The sequence below is a fragment of the Coregonus lavaretus genome (assembly GCF_964263955.1).
Source record: "Coregonus lavaretus genome assembly, contig: HAP1_SCAFFOLD_914, whole genome shotgun sequence".
Classification (NCBI taxonomy): Eukaryota; Metazoa; Chordata; class Actinopteri; order Salmoniformes; family Salmonidae; genus Coregonus; species Coregonus lavaretus.
Window position 1 is genome coordinate 61,456 of NW_028161327.1, and position 19,808 is coordinate 81,263.

At 42.5% G+C, this 19,808-nt stretch overlaps 1 protein-coding gene across 1 annotated transcript; it reads right to left on the reverse strand.

Moving 5' to 3' along the window:
• Positions 1-321: 321 nt before the first annotated feature.
• LOC311120810 (insulin-like growth factor-binding protein 5) lies at positions 322-16,225 on the reverse strand. Its single transcript, XM_084195384.1, has 4 exons — positions 15,500-16,225; positions 1,469-1,692; positions 1,170-1,289; positions 322-994 (listed from the first exon to the last, which is right to left on the reverse strand). The coding sequence occupies exons 1-4, from the start codon at positions 15,831-15,833 to the stop codon at positions 857-859; spliced, it is 816 nt and encodes a 271-aa protein (XP_084051510.1). The 5' UTR covers positions 15,834-16,225; the 3' UTR covers positions 322-856.
• Positions 16,226-19,808: the final 3,583 nt, after the last annotated feature.

The following is a 19,808-nucleotide window of genomic DNA, read 5'->3' on the forward strand; positions in this document are numbered from 1 at the left end:
CTCTCAATTTTCCCAGATACATAGGTTTCATAGGCTAGTGGGAGAAAGCCATCCTCAAGACTACTTCAAGCACCAGCAATAATGCTTGTCATGTTGTTGTTGTGACAAGACCAAAAAAATGACATTCTTGTGTTAAAGGCTCACTCCCCTCTCTCTCACACACACACTCAAACACACATACATGCACGCCCACACAAACTTAGTGAAGTTACACATATCCAAGCAGGTTCCCCTATTCATAAGTGCTCTGACAGAACCAAATACCCAGATAGAGTCAACTGTATCAGAAAGACCATATCACATGTTTCTTTTTTCTTTTTTGGAAAGCAACCAAACAAAAAAACAAATACCTCTGCCAATAGAAGGTCCAGCTATCTCCTCTGACACCTCAATAGCAATAGATGTGAAAGATCAAAACAGTCCTGTTTATAATCAGCATGCCTTATTTTCGTTTTTTTCATCACTTTTATGTTAGCTTTACATGATACAAAGTTTGGTGCTTACACCCCAGCTTCTATAAAAATATATCAACACAAGTATATATTTTCATGAATCATTAGTGTGGTTCCCAGCTCTTAGTGGGGGAGGGGCACAAGTTCTTAGTGGGGGAGGGGCCCGAGGGTCAAACAAGGGCTTAAAACCTGCTGGTTTCCGTCTATTAAGAGATGAGCACACAGTCACAAAAAAAAAAAAAAGATTTCAGGTGTCCTTAATTCAAGCCTGTCCTTTCGTTCATTTGATGTTTTATTTTTTTCGTATTGAAAATCTCAAAAAGAGGGCGGAGCAGACAGGCAGGAGGGAAAGGAGGAGGCAGGGCCCTGGGTCCGGTGATCGGGACGGGGGTGGAGCAGCCTATTCACTCATTGTTGATGCTGCTGCTCTCTAGGTCCTTGCACTGGATGTCTCCCCCACTGTAGTCTGTGCCGGGCAGCTGCACGCCGTACTTGTCCACGCACCAGCAAATGCCCCGTTTCCTGCCGCGAGAGGGTTTGCACTGTGGGAGCGATCGATGTGCAGCAACAGGAGGGGGGAAAGAGAGCGAGAGAGAGAAAGACAGTGTAAGAACAAATATTATTTCGAAGCCAATGTGGATCTGAAGAGGCACATCAGTATACAACTGGTCTATGTTAAACCATGAATAAGGATGATGAAGGAGGGATAGTTCTCACCTGTTTGCGCTTGAAGAAGCCCTTTCTGTCACAGTTGGGGAGGTACAGGGACAGGGCCATGACACGGGATGTGTCCTTCATTCCCTGGATGATCCCATCCAGCTTCCTCCTGCAAGGACCCTGTGGAGGAATGATACAACTAACATTAGTTCCCAGTGCTAGCACCATGGGTGGAACAAAATCCTGCACACGCAGTTCTCTCTCCTAGGATCAGAGTTGAAGATGCACACTAGCAAGCATCAGCATTAGCACAATATTAGCGTTAGTCCCCATCTTTCCTACTCTCCACTTGTACTTACAAACTCTGGCTCGTGTTTGTCAATGGGGAGTGGGGAGTAGTCCATGGGCCCAATGAGGAGCAGTTTGGCCTGCGCCCGCTTGCGGTCCTTGTCCTTGCGCATGGCCTGGATCTTCTTGCTGTTGATGAGGTCCTGCTTGGGGAGGAGCGGCACTTTAGCAGGCTGCAGTTGGTCCTCCATTATCTCGGTCGTCAGGGTGTCCTCGTGTTCTCGAGACTCATGATCTACACAGGGAAAAAATATTTGTATCAATGGGTGTGTCATCAACATGAACTAAAACAGGGCATACCTGTTTTGTAAAATGTTCAAACAGCTTTTCCTGCACAAACTAAAATATGGACTATCAGATGCTTTTCCCAGAGTTTGGGCCACCAAATGTTGCTTTTGCATTTGTTTACAAAGGAGGGGTCAGGATCAAGGATCAACAGCTGATAAACTACTGTACCTCCTCCACCACTTCACCTCTCCCCCACCATACAAACAGCCATCATCAACTAATGGAGGTCAAAGGAATGAAAGTAAACACGTCCGAACTCTGACCAAAAATGACAAAAGCTTAGCTCAGTCACTTCTGTATCATGCTGGCTACATGCACGACCTTGTCTCTAAGACATCTGTACAACAAGGTGGGTGGAGTTTTGCGTGACACAATGGCTTATTTGGTTGATCGTAAGCTATTTTGGTAATACAATACTTCTCTGGCAATTCCTGCAGACTTTCACATCTCTCACAGATCAGACTTTGATGTCATGGTAACTGAGGATCCATGGCAACTGAAGCCTATGGCAGTGGTGGACACATCGTAGTCTGAATGTATAGTATAATCTAATATCAAGAAACATAACATAGTAATGTAAAAGAGCCTGAAGCCAGACAGAAAGGCCAATGCTCTCCCCCTACCCCATCCCACTCCCCAGGGGGCACTGCAGTCCTAGAGGTACATAGGAAGTTCCCACCAGGCTAGAGATTTGGGGTCCTGATGCCTTATCCCCTCTCCCCCCAGTCCCTCATCTGGGCTCAGCCCTCATAAGCCAAGAGCCCTAGCCTGCATGAGGTTCTCTGAGGCCAAAGAGATGAGCGCTCCTCTCCCCTCTTTGCTTAGTCTATCGTAAGCACACAAGGCACTGTTATGGGACTTTGCCAGGCCCCAACTGGCGAGCGGCAGCAGTGCCAGTAGATGACCGGGGTTATATTTATCCAGCAAGGAAACCCACAGGTCATTGCAGCGGTGGCAATGAGGAGGGCTGGCCCAACCGGAGTAGTGGTTGGAATGTTAGGGCTGAGTGAATGTGCAAAGTATTGTTGAGGAGAGACAACTGCAAGATATTGACAGACAGCTGAAGATGGGGACGATACAAAATAATTCAAACAAACCACATTTCAATGTTATCTTAATTAAGTACAGGCTAGGCTCCATTGGTCTGGACTTAGTACATGGCCACCTTGGAAAAAAGGAGAGACATGTGAACACTGAGAGGTGTATTTCCCGAGAATTGATGTCTGAAGAGTCTGGACACAGCAGGGGTGTCTGGGAGGAGGTGAGTTGGGGGATGAAGGGAGGAGGGTGATTACCGGAATTGGGACCCTGGCTTCTGAACTGCCGTCCTCGCTTTGAAAGTAATCTCACAACTCATGACTTGGCAGGCGTCTCTCAGTGTTTGGATACGTCCTCGACTCTCCCTGCTCAGACCGCCAGGGCTATAAAACACTATAAATAAGTATGTCAAATGAGCTTTCCTACGTGCTCGATGCCTGGATGCTGGGGTAAGAATTCTTCATTCGACCAGTATTCAAAGTACCACTGATGACAATGCTGCATATGTGTTTCAAGCCTTCATGCATTATTCTGTGATTCTACAAATCATTTTCAGGGTTACCTACTTCAAACCGGAGAATGTATCCCCCTTCCATTTTACAAATGCAACACACACTACATCATTGGCCTACTTTACATGCAGTGTGGGAGACACTTGTGAGATCCTAGACATGTATTCACATTTAGCCTAATATGATTTGGTTGAAGAAATATCAGATAGAGAAATGTCAGCACATTGTCAGCACACTGACATCATTGCACTCCAATTACATTAGCAGTAGGATTTGTGAACAAGTTCATTAGCTCAAGTAAGTCATGATTGAGGGATGAGAGTTTGTGTTACTTGTGTGTATAAGCTTGTGAGGAAATATTGGACGTTATATTGGATGTTCTATTGAAATATGGGATGGTAGAAGAGTTTGCTTCATATTTGATGGCGAAAATGAACATCCATCAACCGTTTAAATGTATGTTATTATTATTACAAAATGTAGTATTTATTTTAGTACATCATGCTCCTTTCCCAGAGTAAATAAAGTGCTGTTGTGCTTCCAATTCACAAGCTGTGCCTGCAAATCAAAGACATGGAGACAGAATGTACCCATCTTTAGCCAACAATACCCAGAGTGTAGCCCGTTTGCAGACAATGGAGTCTCTCTCTCTCTCTCTCTCTCTCTCTCTCTCTCTCTCTCTCTCTCTCTCTCTCTCTCTCTCTCTCTCTCTCTCTCTCTCTCTCTCTCTCTCTCTCTCTCTCTCTCTCTCTCTCTCTCTCTCTCTCTCTCTCTCTCTCTCTCTCTCTCCTAAACCACCAAATTCGTATTTTCTGAAGTGGGCTCTTCACCGCAGCCGCAAAAACTCAGTTTTTCCATGCTTAGGGTCCCCAGCTTGTAAAGGAGGCTTAGTAGGCCTGTGTTTAAGTACTGAAACACTGCCAAGACGCTGGCCTCCAGCCAAGACAGCACGGTCACATGCAGCCCCCTCCATTAAGCCCAGGCTGACGAGGTATTGTTATCTCTCCCCTTGCTCTCACTAAAGTTTTCATTAAGACAAGAGGAATGGAACAGGCAAAGGAGGTGCAACCGATACACCTCTGTTTAAGAATGTACATGTGCGAGGGGTAATTATGCTTCATGAATATCCCAACCCACTGGGCACACACTGGTTGAATCAACGTTATTTCCACATAATTTCTATGAAATTACATTGAAACAACGTGGAATAGATGTTGAATTGACGTTGAATTGACGTCTGTGCCCAGTGGTTAGTTTCTTGCAGCCACGAAGCCTAAGCATGAACGACAAGCCACTCTTCTTTCAGTTGTTTTTCTCTCTCTCAACTGGTCAAAATGAGTTCACAGTCATTCTACTTGGGGTGGAAAATGCGCCAGAAAAATGAGTTGCTCAAATTCTCATTGGCTCACACACCTTACACCACTGAGTGTACCCTAGTCCATGAACTAGCACAGAACACCCTCTGAAATTACACTTTTACAAGATCCAAGGTGGTGAGTAAAGGTGCTGTTAATCCGGGAGTCAGGGGGGTATGCGATAACATAGTGATAACGGCGCAAGAAGTCCTCTGTCATCTTTTAGCCACAACACTGGCCAACCATGGCTCCCTCAGTCTGATTATGATTATTCATATTTCAAGGCTTCTGGACAGAGTCCATGGCCTGATACCCCTGCTGCTGTAGCATAGAGAAGGAGACATGGAAAAACCTTGGACCATCATTGTAAATAAGAATTTGTTCTTCATTGACCTGCCTGGTAAAATAAATGGTAAAATACAAATAAAATAAATGGAACACTGCACTTGAGTAATTATATTACAGGTAGGAATACATGATCCAGACTGTAGGGATCTAAACAAAATGTACAGTCATTGGAGCACATTCAATTCCACAACGAATGGCCTTACAAAATGCTTGCTCATTGGGGCATAACTCAAACACTGCATTGCCCTCCAACACAGCTGGAGAGCAATGCAGTGTAAGAAGAACATGTTGGTTTGTTATCAGTAGTCCTGTAACAACCTCAACTAAAATGTATGTGGAGATAGAGCCAACATACAGTGCATTCGGAAAGTATTCAGACCCTTCACATTTTCCACATTTTGTTACGTTAGAACCTTGTTCTAAAATTGATTAAATAAATGTTTTCCTCATTAATCTAAACACAATACCCCATAATGACACAGCGAAAACAGGTTTGTAGACATTTTTGCACATTAAAAAAAAGAAAGAAAAAAAAATACCTTATTTACATAAGTATTCATACCCTTTGCTATGAGACTCGATATTGAGCTCAGGTGCATCCTGTTTCCATTGATCATCCTTGAGATGTTTTTACAACTTGGTAAATTCAATTGATTGGACATGATTTGGAAAGGCACACACTTGTATATATAAGGTCCCAGAGTTGACAGTGCATGTCAGAGCAAAAACCAAGACATGAGGTCGAAGGAATTGTCCGTAGAGCTCCGAGACAGGATTGTGTCGAAGTACAGATCTGGAGAAGGATACCAAAATATTTCTGCAGCATTGAAGGTCCCCAAGAACACTGTGGCCTCCATCATTATCAAATGGAAGAAGTTTGGAATCACCAAGACTCTTCCTAGAGCTGGCCGCCCGGCCAAACTGAGCAATCGGGGGAGAAAAGCCTTAGTCAGGGAGATGACCAAGAACCCGAAGGTCACTCTGACAGAGCTCCAGAGTTCCTCTGTGGAGATGTGAGAACCTTCCAGAAGGACAACCATCTCTGCAGCACTCCACCAATCAGGCCTTTATGGTAGAGTGGCCAGAATGAAGACTCTCCTCAGTAAAAGGCACATGACAGCCCACTTGGAGTTTGCCAAAAGGCACCTAAAGGACTCTCAGACCATGAGAAGCAAGATTCTGTGGTCTGATGAAACCCAGATTTAACTAATTGGCCTAACACCAAGCATCACGTCTGGAGGAAACCTGGCACCATCCCTACAGTGAAGCATGGTGGTGGCAGCATCATGCTGTGGGGATGTTCTTCAGCGGCAGGGACTGGGAGACTAGTCAGGATCAAGGGAAAGATGAACGGAGCAAAGTACAGAGATATCCTTGATGAAAAACTGCCCCAGAGCACTCAAGACCTCAGACTGGGGCGAAGAGTCACCTTCCAACAGGACAACGACCCTAAGCATACAGCCAAGACAACGCAGGAGTGGCTTCGGGTCAAGTCTCTGAATGTCCTTGAGTGGCCCAGTCAGAGCCCGGACTTGAACCCGATCGAACATCTCTGGAGAGACCTGAAAATAGCTGTGCAGCCACGCTCCCCATCCAACCTGAAAGAGCTTGAGAGGATCTGCAGAGAAGAATGGGAGAAACTCCCCAAATACAGGTGTGCCAAACTTGTAGCTTCATATCCAAGAAGACTCAAGGCTGTAATCGCTGCCAAAGGTGCTTCAACCAAGTACTGAGTAAAGGGTCTGAATACTTATGTAAATGTATTATTTCAGTTTTATATTTTTTATAAATTTGCAAACATTTCTAAAAACCTGTTTTTGCTTTGTCATCATGGGGTATTGTGTGAAGATTGATGAGGGAAAACAATTTAATCGATGTTTGAATAAGGCTGTAATGTAACAAAATGTGGAAATAGTCAAGTGTTCTGAATACTTTCCAAATGCACTGTAAGTGCTGGTGGATAGTCAAATCATAGTCATGTTAAACTTATCCAGAATTACATTATTTCCATACACTTTATTGACACCTTTAGATGGCTACTACCAGTCAAAGCAGATTTTGCTTCCACCAACACGTCCATCAATAGGAGATGTCTTAATTACATCTTCAAAACAAATGATTCACAGGTGAAATTTAGCAGGGCCTTTAGAGCTTTTCTTTCTGCTTGAACTAAAAATGCTGGACCTCATTATAAAAAGTGGAATCATATTCATGTGGTATCAATATTAACACACCCTTTTGCACTGCTAAAAAACAGCTTTGGTTGGACAAGGAGGCCATGCTACTGCTTTATTCAGTACAGTATGTGTGTTGTGCAGTACAGTACAGTGCCTTGGCGTTTTTCCTATTTTGTTGCATTACAACCTGTAAGTAGTTATGCACACTCAAGTTTTCTGTTGTTTTATCTTATTTCTTGTTTGTTTCACAATAAAAAATATTTATGCACAATCAAGTTTTCTGTTGTTTTGTTTTATTTCTTGTTTGTTTCACAATGAAAAATATTTATGCTCACTCAAGTTTTCTGTTGTTTTGTCTTATTTCTTGTTTGTTTCACCCAAAAAAATATTTTGCATCTTCAAAGTGGTAGGCATGTTGTGTAAATCAAATTTTCATTCCAGGTTGTAAGGCAACAAAATAGAAAAAATGCCAAGGGGGGTGAATACTTTCACAAGCCACTGTATGTGTGTGTTGTTGGTTCCTGTTTTGAACCTTGTATCTTGGCCCTACCATTGAAGTCTCCACTGGCACTGAATTCAAACTCAATCAGCAACTTACAGGAAATCGCTTTTCCCAAGGTACAATGTGCAACAAATATGTATAGTGCAACAAATAACCAGAGTTAAAAATAGCAGCAAATAGCAGCAGGAACAATTCAGGGATTGAAAATTAAAGGAACACTTGTTCCGTAGGGATGAGATACCCTTCCAAGTAGGGCATAGGTATACTGACCTCACTGCCCCTCTCGCAACTGCTGCACAAAGACATTTCTCTGTTTAGGTAAAATAAATGTTCGACAGCAGTTGAAAGCACACTATCACAATGCTACATGCCACTGCTCTCCTGTGAAAGCCTAATTTTGGTCTGAGGTCTCATTCCACATCTGAGTTTTGTTTTTTTGACAAGCCACATGGACGGACGCTGCCTTTTTCTGGGTCACCATCACCACAACACAATTGCTGGGTGTGACATAATTCAGACTCCCCGGGGGCAGAGGCTGCTATTTTGGCTCGCAATGAACGTTCTCTATCCACTGTCCAAAGCTCAACTTCAGACACTCAGGCCAGAGACGTGAGGATGAAAATGACAAAATTCACATTTTGGAGCTGAAACCGGCACCAAAGCTGCAGACAAAAGATAAGGACCTCTATTGTTCTCGTTCTGCAAAGAAACTTGAGACATACTTTTTTTGTTGAGCTCATTACAGTGACTTTCAACAAGTTAGGTTCTTCTGTGGGAAGTGATTAGTTGATTTTGAGCCTAATAACATCCTTATGCTGTCCTGGGTCATGTCCAGTAGGGAGAAAATTGATTGAAACTGTGTGAAAAGAAAAGCACTAAACAATAATTTTCGTTGTCTGTTGCAAAACTTTTGGTGTTCTCTACTGAACACGACCCTTGAGTTGGAGCGGTAAATGGTGGCAGCGGTTAACAGGGCCTACACAGTTTAGGTCAGATCACACGTGTTCCGGTTTAAAAGCCAGCATGTGGATGTCACTGCCTTTGGAGTCACATGTTTCTGATAGAGGAGACTACCGTGTGAGCTGATTCTCTCCACAGCTGTTACCCACTAGCCTTCCAGGTGTAAGTGACAAATGCTAGACTGATTGCTATAAAACTTTATTGGAAGAACTCATTCAGGCATGCCAACTCCAAAGTAAGTTCTCTAGCTTTAACACTGTGCATGGGAGCAATGCCATAGCTTGACCGTAGAGCATGTTTGCGTGTTCGTTTGGAGACCTTACATTGGCAATTGGTTTCCCATGATTAACACTTGCCATGGCACAGCATTCAAGAAAGCCAGAACCTACACCAAAGAAGACTACATATCGTACGCCAAAGACGGAATGTCATTGATAAACTGTTTCACATCTGATGAGGTTGGTTATATTTAGCATTCAACAACAATATCCAGTTCTGTGAGGAGGGGGTTCATGGTGAGTGAGTTGTAAAATCCCCCTCAGCAATGGTCTTCTCCCTATGACCTAGCAATGTAACAATCAAACATTTGAGGCCATCTCTGAGTCAACTGAACTGTCCATGACTGATAGAGCCATTTGTGTGCAATGTCTACAGTACAGTGGGTGTTCAAGTAGACCATTTACAGTAGATAGGCCAAACAAGATGCCTCACACAAATGTATTTTGTCATTGGACTCTCTGTTGAAGAAGATTGGCTTGTCTGATGTAAAATAAAAATGAAAGGATGTTTTGTCGATTAGGGAATATAAAAATGCAGTAGGGATGTGCAACGTTAACTAGCCCATACTGGCATTCTGCTGGTCTGTCTGATCAGTTCAGATGAGGAGAATTGGTGTGGAAATACTTTAAGTTGACCCCTGCTACTGTAAAATATTTTCTTTACATGGCTGGGGCTGTATCTTATCTTTAAAAGAGCAGGGATAAAGAAAACTTTATCATCCCCCTAGTTCTAGCCTTTCAAGAACAGAGCCACAAATCACTTGGCACATGGATTAAGTTGTCAAGCTAAGGGAGTAAACTTTATTTATAATAAGGCTTACATGGAGAAGATCGGACCGCTCTGAAATGAAAATGGATGGCCCTCCCTTCAGCAAAATATATTTTACCTAAACCCTCCCTGAACACTTGAAAAAACTGATGACCCTCCCCTATTCCCAAAATAATAATTAAAATAGCAGAGAACATATCTACCGTTTACCCTCACTTCTTGGACAGACCAGAGCCTTAGATATGCAGTTTTAGAAACTGTTCTTTGTTCTGTAAGCATTACATGGCAATGCAGGAATTTTGATAGCTCACAGGGCTGCAGGCCAGAAGGTTGTGGGTTCGCAGACCCCCGTGGACAAGAGTAGGGGTGGAAAGATCTCCTTTATAACAAAGCATTGCATGAATCTATGATTGTATTTGTAGGTCAGAGAATTTTTTTTATTTTATAAAATGTCATGCAATTCTACATCATTTTACATATTCGCAGAATATCTTTTAATACCACACAAATTACCGTAATTAAAGGCTAAGAATAGACAGAGAGATAGGCCTATGTGTTCATCTGATAATATTTCTCCACTGCCGAATCAGTGTCTTGTTTGCAACGAAACTGTCCCTGTTTGCAAATAATTAAATCTGAGACATCATAAGGAATCTGAGCATGGTACTTTCAAAAGTTAGGCCTACCTTTCCACCCTAGACAGAGTAGGCCTACCAATGCAGAAACATTTAAGCTTTAACTGCTGGCTACTCTACTTCTGTGGCTTAACCCAACAAGAGGTAACAAGTGTTTCCCTAAAAGCTGTCTGGGTTTAAACATCTTCTATTGTACAGAAAGTGAATAGCTTAATCAATTGATATAGACAGAATTAGATTACTTCCCAAGCAAAGTCTATTTATTGTCTCCTCAGCTATAAAAGGTTGTAGCTCAGCCTCTGAATGTCAAAGAAACAAAACAATGATATTCCCATATGCATCGGAGTCAGCTTGTTTCTAGAATAAAGCATCGCGGACCAATGCGCTGTAATAGATCACTTTATATAATCGGATCTGTTTTATTTTCTCCAGAATCTTAAGCTAACAAGCCTATGCTTTTTGCCATTTTCATTAATAAAAGGTAAGCCTATGGCATACCCTCTCATACCCCCCCCCCCCCCCCCCCAATTGAAGTGTTGGTTTTAACTTAACAGCCCTTCACTGACACAGAGGTAGGCTATTTAAAGAGTGCATGGTGGGTGGAGGAATTGACCAACAAATCTATAGATATAGCAGCCTATAGCGAAATGTTCTAAAATAGGAAGAAATAGGCTCCAACACAAAGACCTCTTGTTGTTAGTAAAGTCTAATTAAAAGGAAGACCGTTTAAATGAATTATGCCTACTCGAATTTGCCTACTTTCAGTACCATGAGCTGTCTATTTCCCATTGATTGTGCCACAGCTGATGCTTCAGGTTTCAGCACCACAATGTAAATTACTAGAATCTGGCTTAATGTGAAGTCAATAACTCTGATAAATACATCATGGCAAAAAACATATTGTTTTTAATTAAATCGATTATAGTAGTAGCAAGCTATCAAAGTTGACCTCCGGTCCTCCTCATCTTCGTGCTCTCCTTCTCAAACTGAACAGAACATAGGCTATAGGCTAGTCTGTGTGCAAGATAGTGAATTATTTAGACTAGGCCTAATCAAAACAATTATAATCTGAGGAAGCCTTTGACTCTCCTCCTGAACTGCCACCATAGGCCTACACAGCACAGCCATTGGTTAGGTAGCACACAAAAATGTTTTTGATCAGCTAGAGCAGAGCAGGCTGGGGCTCAGGGTTGGAATATCCATTGCAGTGTGTAATGCAGCCTAGTTTTATTTACACCATCCCAGCAGCTATCTTCGAAATATAACTTTGCTCTGTGCTTCTCCGAGCATGCACTTTGTAGCTTATAGCCTATAGCAGGACTTCCCAACCCTGTTCCTGGAGAGCTACCTTCCTGTAGGTTTTTGCTCCAACCTTAATCTAGCACACCTGATTCTAATAATTAGCAGGTTGATAAGATGAATCAGGTTAGTAACAACTGGGGTTGGAGCGAAAACCTACAGGAGGGTAGCTCTCCATGAACAGGGTTGGGCAACCCTGGCCTATAGGCTATGGATCATTTGATTGAGACTATACTAAATAGCCTATTGGCACATTTGATATTACGCTCCTAGCGGAGAATCAGAGATGAGGTATGGCATTCGGGCACACATCGATATATAGCCTAATAAGCAACTAATTCTAAAACACTGAGAAATATTGACATTTCATCAATTACAAATTACATGACCCTCCCCTGGACTAGATTTAAAAAAAATACTAAAACCTCCCCTTGACTGAAATTTTAAAAGCATGACCCTCCCCCATTTTCCTCCAGGTAATAGTTCTGTAAATTCCGATCCATCCCTAACACCACAGTTGGGGTGTGAGCATTTGTTTTGTGCCATAGCCATTGTAAATTGTGTTAACAAGGACAGGTGACAAACAACTGGCTTCTTCGCATTGGCTTGTGATTGCACTAAAACGTGTAAATGTACCAACAAGGCAAAAACAAAATCTTGCAGCACAAAAACAAACCCCAAACATTTTCTTTTCTTTTGGGCTTTGGCGGAAGCTGCATTTGTGTTGATGCTGTGTTTATAGAGCACAACGTGCTTGTTCATGTGCAAGTCAAGCTTTCTAGATTTGTACGCTCTCTTTAATCATCTTCTTGTTTCTTGGCAATGAGCAATCTGTTCAAACATAAGGCTCTTTCACAAGCTCCGAGAGCAAGGGGCCTTCTGCCATGGAGTCATATCTGTTGGCAGGCGTTCCAGGATCCTATTCTTCTGGGCTAACACAGTGCACTAAGAGGCCAGCAACACAAACCAGCCATCAGAGCTAAGCACCATTTCCTTGGAACACAACTCAACAGTCAACAAAAGAGGGTGACACCAGACTTATGCAGAGATGAGAAAGAGACAACAGAGTCATGTGTAGTTTGGCAACATTGTATTACAGTGTTATCCCATGTCATGCCAATACATTTGTGAGAGAGAAATACAGAGATAATTCAATGTCATTCTCTCTCTTCAAGAAACATATCCTGATCTGGCAGTCACTTTAAACAAACTACAACTTATGAAGACCTTACATATGCTATATATAGCCTTTATAATGTGTAGATTGTTTAAAGTGGGTCCACTTTAAAAGTGGCTTTTTTCTTGCTAGGATGCAGTAGAATTGCATGAATGCAGCCAAGAGATGGAAGCTATTGGGTCCCCTGAGGATCTGTCTTTGGACACTTGACCTGTCCTCTCTCTGTCTGCCTTGCTCAGCTGGTCAGAGCAGGTTGAAACCTTACCCAGCAGGAAACCAAAGGCTTGTGTCTAATTCCAATCGTAGCCCTTGATGGACAGCCCTTCAGAGAAGAGCAGCCGGAGGCATTCTGCTGAATCACTGCACTGTGCTTGAGCGCCCACACTGCCTAACCAGGGGCAGGAGAACGGACGCGCTCCGGTTACCACCCAGTGCCAAAAGAGAAGTCAGTATTCACACACATACACAAATGCACGCACAAATGCCTGCACACACACACACACACACACACACACCCACAAGCTTCAGACAGAGTGCGTGTTGGAATTCAATCTACTGGATCAGAGGGACACTTATAGCTAGACAAAAGTACTTGGGTTTATTTCAATTATAGCTGCATGTATTCGTTGGATGTTATGTATAGCCTTGCTGCCATTACTACAGACAATGGTGACCTCTTGAATGGGCTGAATTCCATGCTAATGTTGTTTAATGCATGTCCTCCAAGGAAGTTACATGTAGGGTGTTTCCAAAGCCCAAATAGCCTCAGTCTTTCAACCTGGCCAACCAAAGAAGAAACCAGTAGCATTAATCAAATGTAGCTGTTCACCAAAATGTGTATGCAGCCTAATTTTGTTTTCCAACAACTGAAAATCAAAATCTTGAATCATCTAATACCATGTGTCTATCTGTGACCTCTAAATGTTGATGTTTGGTTAATTCAAACCTAACTTCTCTTGCCCCGTGCACACACACATTTAAGATTTAGAAGTGCGCACAGACTACACACACACACACACACACACACACACACACACACACACACACACACACACACACACACACACACACACACACACACACACACACACAGACAGACACACACACCATCAGATTTTATATTTGAGCGGTAATCCGACTCTCAACACCACCCACAGGGACTAAACCTAAATTCAGCTTTGAAAAGATCTGTAGCCTCAGGAGCAGAACCCTCTTCAGTCAATTAGGCTACAATAAGAAGAATTAGATATTATATGTTGGAAAATATTGATTTTCTTCATGGGTGGCAATTATGTTTGTGAGAAATGCTAGTGTCGAACACAGTGAAAAGGGATATAACTAATTTCCAGAGAAAAAAAGAATAGCAGCAATTATGTATTACCACATACAATATGTTCTCACGTGAGAAAGAGGGCACAAGAATGGAAGTCCAGGCAGGCACTGCGGCAAGGGAGGGACACAGCCATGTAGATAAGCATGCAGAGGAACACTTTAAGTCAGTCTACCATACTGTATTCATAACAAATTACATATAGCAACTGCAAGTTAGAGCAGGGTTTCCCAAACTCTGTCCTGGCTGTGCTGCTCTCTAACTCAGGGTTTCCCAAACCTTGTCCTGCACCCCCCCCCCCCCCCCCCCAACCCCCCGGGTGCACAGTTTGGTTTTTGCCCTAGCACTATACAGCTGATTCAAATAATCAAAAAAATGGATGATGAGTTGGTTATTTGAATCAGCTGTGTAGTGCTAGGGCAAAAACCTAAACGTGCACCCATGGGGGGCCCCAGGACAAGGTTTGGGAAACCCTGAAAGAAAGCAGCACAGCCCACTGTGAAGTCACTCAAAACTAAACTGTCATGAGTCAGCACCCACTTACTTTGAATTTTGGTTTTAGGCACAAACCTGCACAGATAAGATCAATACTCACATCTCACAGGTATTTCCATATATCAAACCTGCTATTACTATGGTAGGCTACAGATGTAGGATCTTAATTTGAAACAGTTTGATACAACAGGAAAATAATCCTGCAGCAACAGGACATGTGAATTATTATGTGGATTATAATTAATGACATTTTTTGTAGGGGTTGATACATTTTTCGTAAGGGAAAATCAATTCTGAAATTTCAAAGATGATATTACAAACTTCAGAAGCCGTTTAAACCTCAAATACTCTACACGTTTTACATTTCCTGCAATGCAGGACAGTTCTCCTGCAACAGGGTGATGAAATTAAGATCCTACATTTGTATGCAATGGCACATGTATTCTGTGCATGTGCTGTTATTGTGGCATGTGATGAATCCGATTGTGTGCAATTGAATAACGACCCAGATTCACAATTAAGCCTGCCGCAATCTCTGACAAATCGGACAGTTTGCGCATAGGAGCTACTCATGCATGCTATTTGTGCAGTTATTTCAAATGTGGATTCCAAAACTTCAGTGTGCTAATGCATTTGCTCACAACAGCATGACTTTACAAAACTGGAACATCATGCAAGCTCGTTTGCGAGGGGTTAGCGAGGGGTCATGGAAGCACCAAGTGGAAAGTCCTGCTAAAAACGAAACAAAACGTGTATAATGCAGTTTACCGGGGCCGGTATAGCTGGAACTGAATTTCAACTGCGACAATAATCATGCTGTTGTATTTTACACAGCCCCCTTGGATCCCCTAAGCGCACGCATTCATTGCGCCTTCTTACCTATCGGTGGTTGGAGGGGTTTGTATCCTTTCTCGTTTGTGCACACTCCCCTGCCATGGAGAAGCGCGTGAAGGGGCTTCTCTTCTCCATTTCTCGGCAAGCAGCGCAAGCCATGGGTGCATGTTCCGGTGTAAACGCCGCACGCCTGACCTTCCGATAGGGCGCAGGTTAGGCAGCAACCGCAGCCCGGTTCCTTCACGAGTTGACAACCGACGGGGACTGGGGGGCACATCGAGAGCGCCTTCTGGTCGCACGGCTCGCAGGGCACATATGAGCCCAAGCACCCAGACAGCCCCAATAAAAATGTCACCAGTAGACAAAAACTGAGAAACATATTCGTCTCGCAATTATTAAACCCCAAATGTGAATCGAATTGACAGACAATGCCCGTGGGTTAAATGATCCGATTTATAAAGCAAAAAATCTGTCCGCGTCCAAATGGATATAGTGATTTCTGCACTTCAGTTGAAATAAACTGAAAAAAATATAGGTTATATTTACAAATAAAAAGTATTCACAGAACAAGTCAAAATATCACGAAAAGACTATACTTCGGGATGCAATGTTTTTCTTAATTGAGAAGTGATGTCCTCTCTCGGTGGAATGCAATTCTTTGCACAAAACCTGGACCTTTCCCCCTTTGAAACCGATTCCAATACTTTCCCCTGCGGAGAAGTTTCCTGAGCAGACTGATCAACTTCAGGCCAGGCTTGCCTTTTTAAAATCAGCCAAACCCCTAACTATGAATACGCCTAACAGCAGGGAAGGGAGTCGCACTTGTTCCAGGTCTTGGCAAGTGGCCAACCTTTTTACAGCAATAGGATCAGTCTTTCACGCTGAAGGCTGAAGTGATGCCAAGTGCGAGGAGCAACACAAGAAACCAACGCAACCTTAATCAAAACATATTTTTGAAAACACTTCATCTGGAGGCAAAATTAGGGTACTGAATACGTGCTTTTGCTAGGCGAGCACACACTCCTTTCTTACCCCTGAATGTTTTCCACCTGGTCTCAAGCGGTGCACATCGATTGACTTTTAAAAAATAAGTTTACGCACGAAGCTGAGAGCAAAACAATTGGAAAACGTGTTTTCTTAAATCATAGTTGCATTATAGACAGAATTAGTAAAATGCATGATCATTACAGAATACACCACTGTGCTGCATCTATCAACGATAGTTCTTTGGTTACAATTTGTCGGGGGAGAACCAATATGAGTTGACACATACCCATCAATGTCAGTCTGGCTCAAAACACTGCTCAGAGGTTGACGCTTATAGCTCGGATCAGCTCTTGATGACATGTTGTGCTGTTTGAATTATATGTTTTACATTTTGAAATGGTGTATTGACTGCTGCTGCTTTCTTGGTCAGGTATCCCTTGCAAAATAGATTAAGTGTCTCAATGGTTAATTTTCCTGGTTAAATAAAGTTTAAATAAAAAAATATATATAAAACAGAATGCTACATTTTGAATAAACGAATTATGTGAATAGGCCTCTACTATAATGAAAATACATGCACTGTATTTTTTTGTAGGCTACTGTAAGCATTATCAGGCACAATATCCAACTTGGTATAGAGAGTGGTTGGGTCATGAAATAAGTGTTTATTATCATAGCTAATCAACATTTAATTTCCCAAATATGTAGTATAAATGTATTAATATGAATGTATGTCAAATCATGCCGTTGTAAAAAAAAAAAAAGCTTAGTCCCAGTAGGCCTTGACGAATGTATGGCAACAATCAGGCAATGCTCGGAGACTCTGGCTAAGATTATCTCTGTTTTGTATTTAGATAACGCTGGCTGTGGATGCCTATTTCACTCTAAAAATAGGCATACTTTAAAGCCTGCACCTGTTCTCTCCATTGGACACCATTTCTGATACAAAGGTAGCCAACTGACTGATTTAAATACATGCATGCCTCTCAGTGTGTGTGTGTATGTGAGTGTGTGTGTGTGCGTGTGTGTGTGTGTGTGTGCGTGCGTCTGCGTGTAAAGCTTTGAACACACCGACTGTGTTTGCGCAAAATAGTATGTGGCATCATCTAGATATGTGTGCAACAAAAGTTCAACATTCACCTTCTGCTATCGTTTCTGTCAACCCGTTTATGCATACAGTTTGACGCATACTTTCGATAAATCCAACTTATGCACCACACAGAACGTAGTGCAACTGCCTCTGCAACGCAATGCTGCAGGGCAAACGCAGCGTTCCATTGGAAATGAATGGACTTCTGGTGTACCAAAACGCAAAATCACAGTCGGTGTGTTCAAAGCTTTGCGTCATTGCGCAAAATAGTATGCAGCATCATCTAGATATGTGTGCAACAAAAGTTCCAACATTCACCTTCTGCTACCATTTCTGTCAACCCGTTCACGCATATAGTTTGACGAATATGCTCGATAAATCCAATGTATGCACCACACAGAACGCACTGCAACTGCCTCTGCAACGCAATGCTGCAAGGCAAACACAGCGTTCCATTGGAAATGAATGTACTTCTGTACCAAAACGCAATGACAAGGGGAGAGTGGCTCAGACCCTGATGCTTAATAGCCTGACAACTCCAATTCAACATGGGACCATCATTTGTTGTTTTCCTTTCACAGACTCTGGCTAAGTGAAGACTGATTTCTTTTTTCTGAATTTGAAAACATTCTATCTCATTCAATTGTTCATCTCCAGTTAGTGGGATATTCTTGCTGCAGCCTTGATTTAGCTCAGGCAGTTTGACAGTTCACCACTAGACGGAGCTGTTACCAATGACAAGAGCTCACTATGAGAGTTCACATGAAACAGCTCTGCTCCCACATTATTTGTCCACACAAATAATCAACAATCAGCTTCATCGTTGAAAGTTCACGACCACTGTGTGCAAGGCTGACAATAAAATGGCTTGCTAGGGAATATGAAGGCAGCCACAGGCTGTGCCTTGAATGTTGGCTTCTGTATGCAGTGTATACTTTAATGTAACTCAATCTGAAAAAGGGGGAGACAGATATACATACATGTTATGACCTATTGAACTACATAGTTTGTGATACATTAATATGAACTAAACATTACAAAAAAGGAACAGACATATTGTCACATACACTGGATAGGTGCAGTGAAATGTGTTGTTTTACAGGGTCAGCCAAAGTAGTATGGCGCCCCTGGAGTAAATTAGGGTTAAATGCCTTGCTCAAGGGAAAAAATGACAGCTTTTTCACCTTGGTGGCTCAGGTATTTGAATCAGGAACCTTTCAGTTACTGGACTAACACCCTAACCACTAGGTTACCTACAGTACAACAACTATGCAGAACTACTAGAATCATTTTTCTTGCTTATTTTGAACCTTCTGTACAAGCACCACACATGCTTTACTATTCATCTTTATACTATTGTAATTTTTCTGTATGTCTTTAGTGCAGAGATGTGTCAAAACCACGAGAACATGTCTGCCATGTCATTTTATCAAACTGATTACAACACATTTCACATAATATAGTGTCTATTCCTTTGAAGCATTCATGAATGTTCTGATCCATTCATTAAAGGAGCTTGAACATAGTGGTGTGCCCACTTGCACTGCCCAGTCTGCTTCTGTATCTGGGCAAGGTTTCCCATGAATGGCTCTTGCCTCCTTTCCTTCCCATTTCTGCCTTTTTCCCATGTCTTCCTCCTCTGCGTTAACCAGAACCCACAGTTACTGCTGTCTGAACTTGGCTTCCATTCCCACCGTATAAGGTGTCGGATTGCCCCTGGTCTGCCTTGCTTGGTTTTTTACACTAGAAAGAAACTGAAACTTGCCAGAAATTCCCTAGTACAGAAGTCGTTGGGAAGACGCTGGAAATGTAATCCAGTTACTAATGAGGAGATAAACTGTTACAAATTACTTGAGGCCGGCTCTGTGGTGTGGAGTGCTGCTGCCATGGTGATTTTTTTTCCAGGAGTGGTGTCCACTCACCGCAACATGCAGGTCTGATATGGCATCAAACTGTCCCTATGTCATGGGGGAAGAGTAGTGTTCTGAGAACAGAGCGTTGAGGAACACTGAAACATACCGTAGATTTCTAATATAAAGCTATTTCCATCCACAGAAATGAATTGATACCTATTGATCAGATCTAAACCTGGCAAGAGCCTGTCGGCATAGACTGTGTAAACCACTGTTTAAGTACGTGATAGAGAAAATGCCTTAGGACGGAATGCTATTTGCAGCAGACTTTTTCACTTTTCAAGATTTAACATTTGATCCCCATTTTTATGACCCTTTAATGGTGCACCTTCAGCACCTGGTTCACTGTGAATTACAGTTCCAT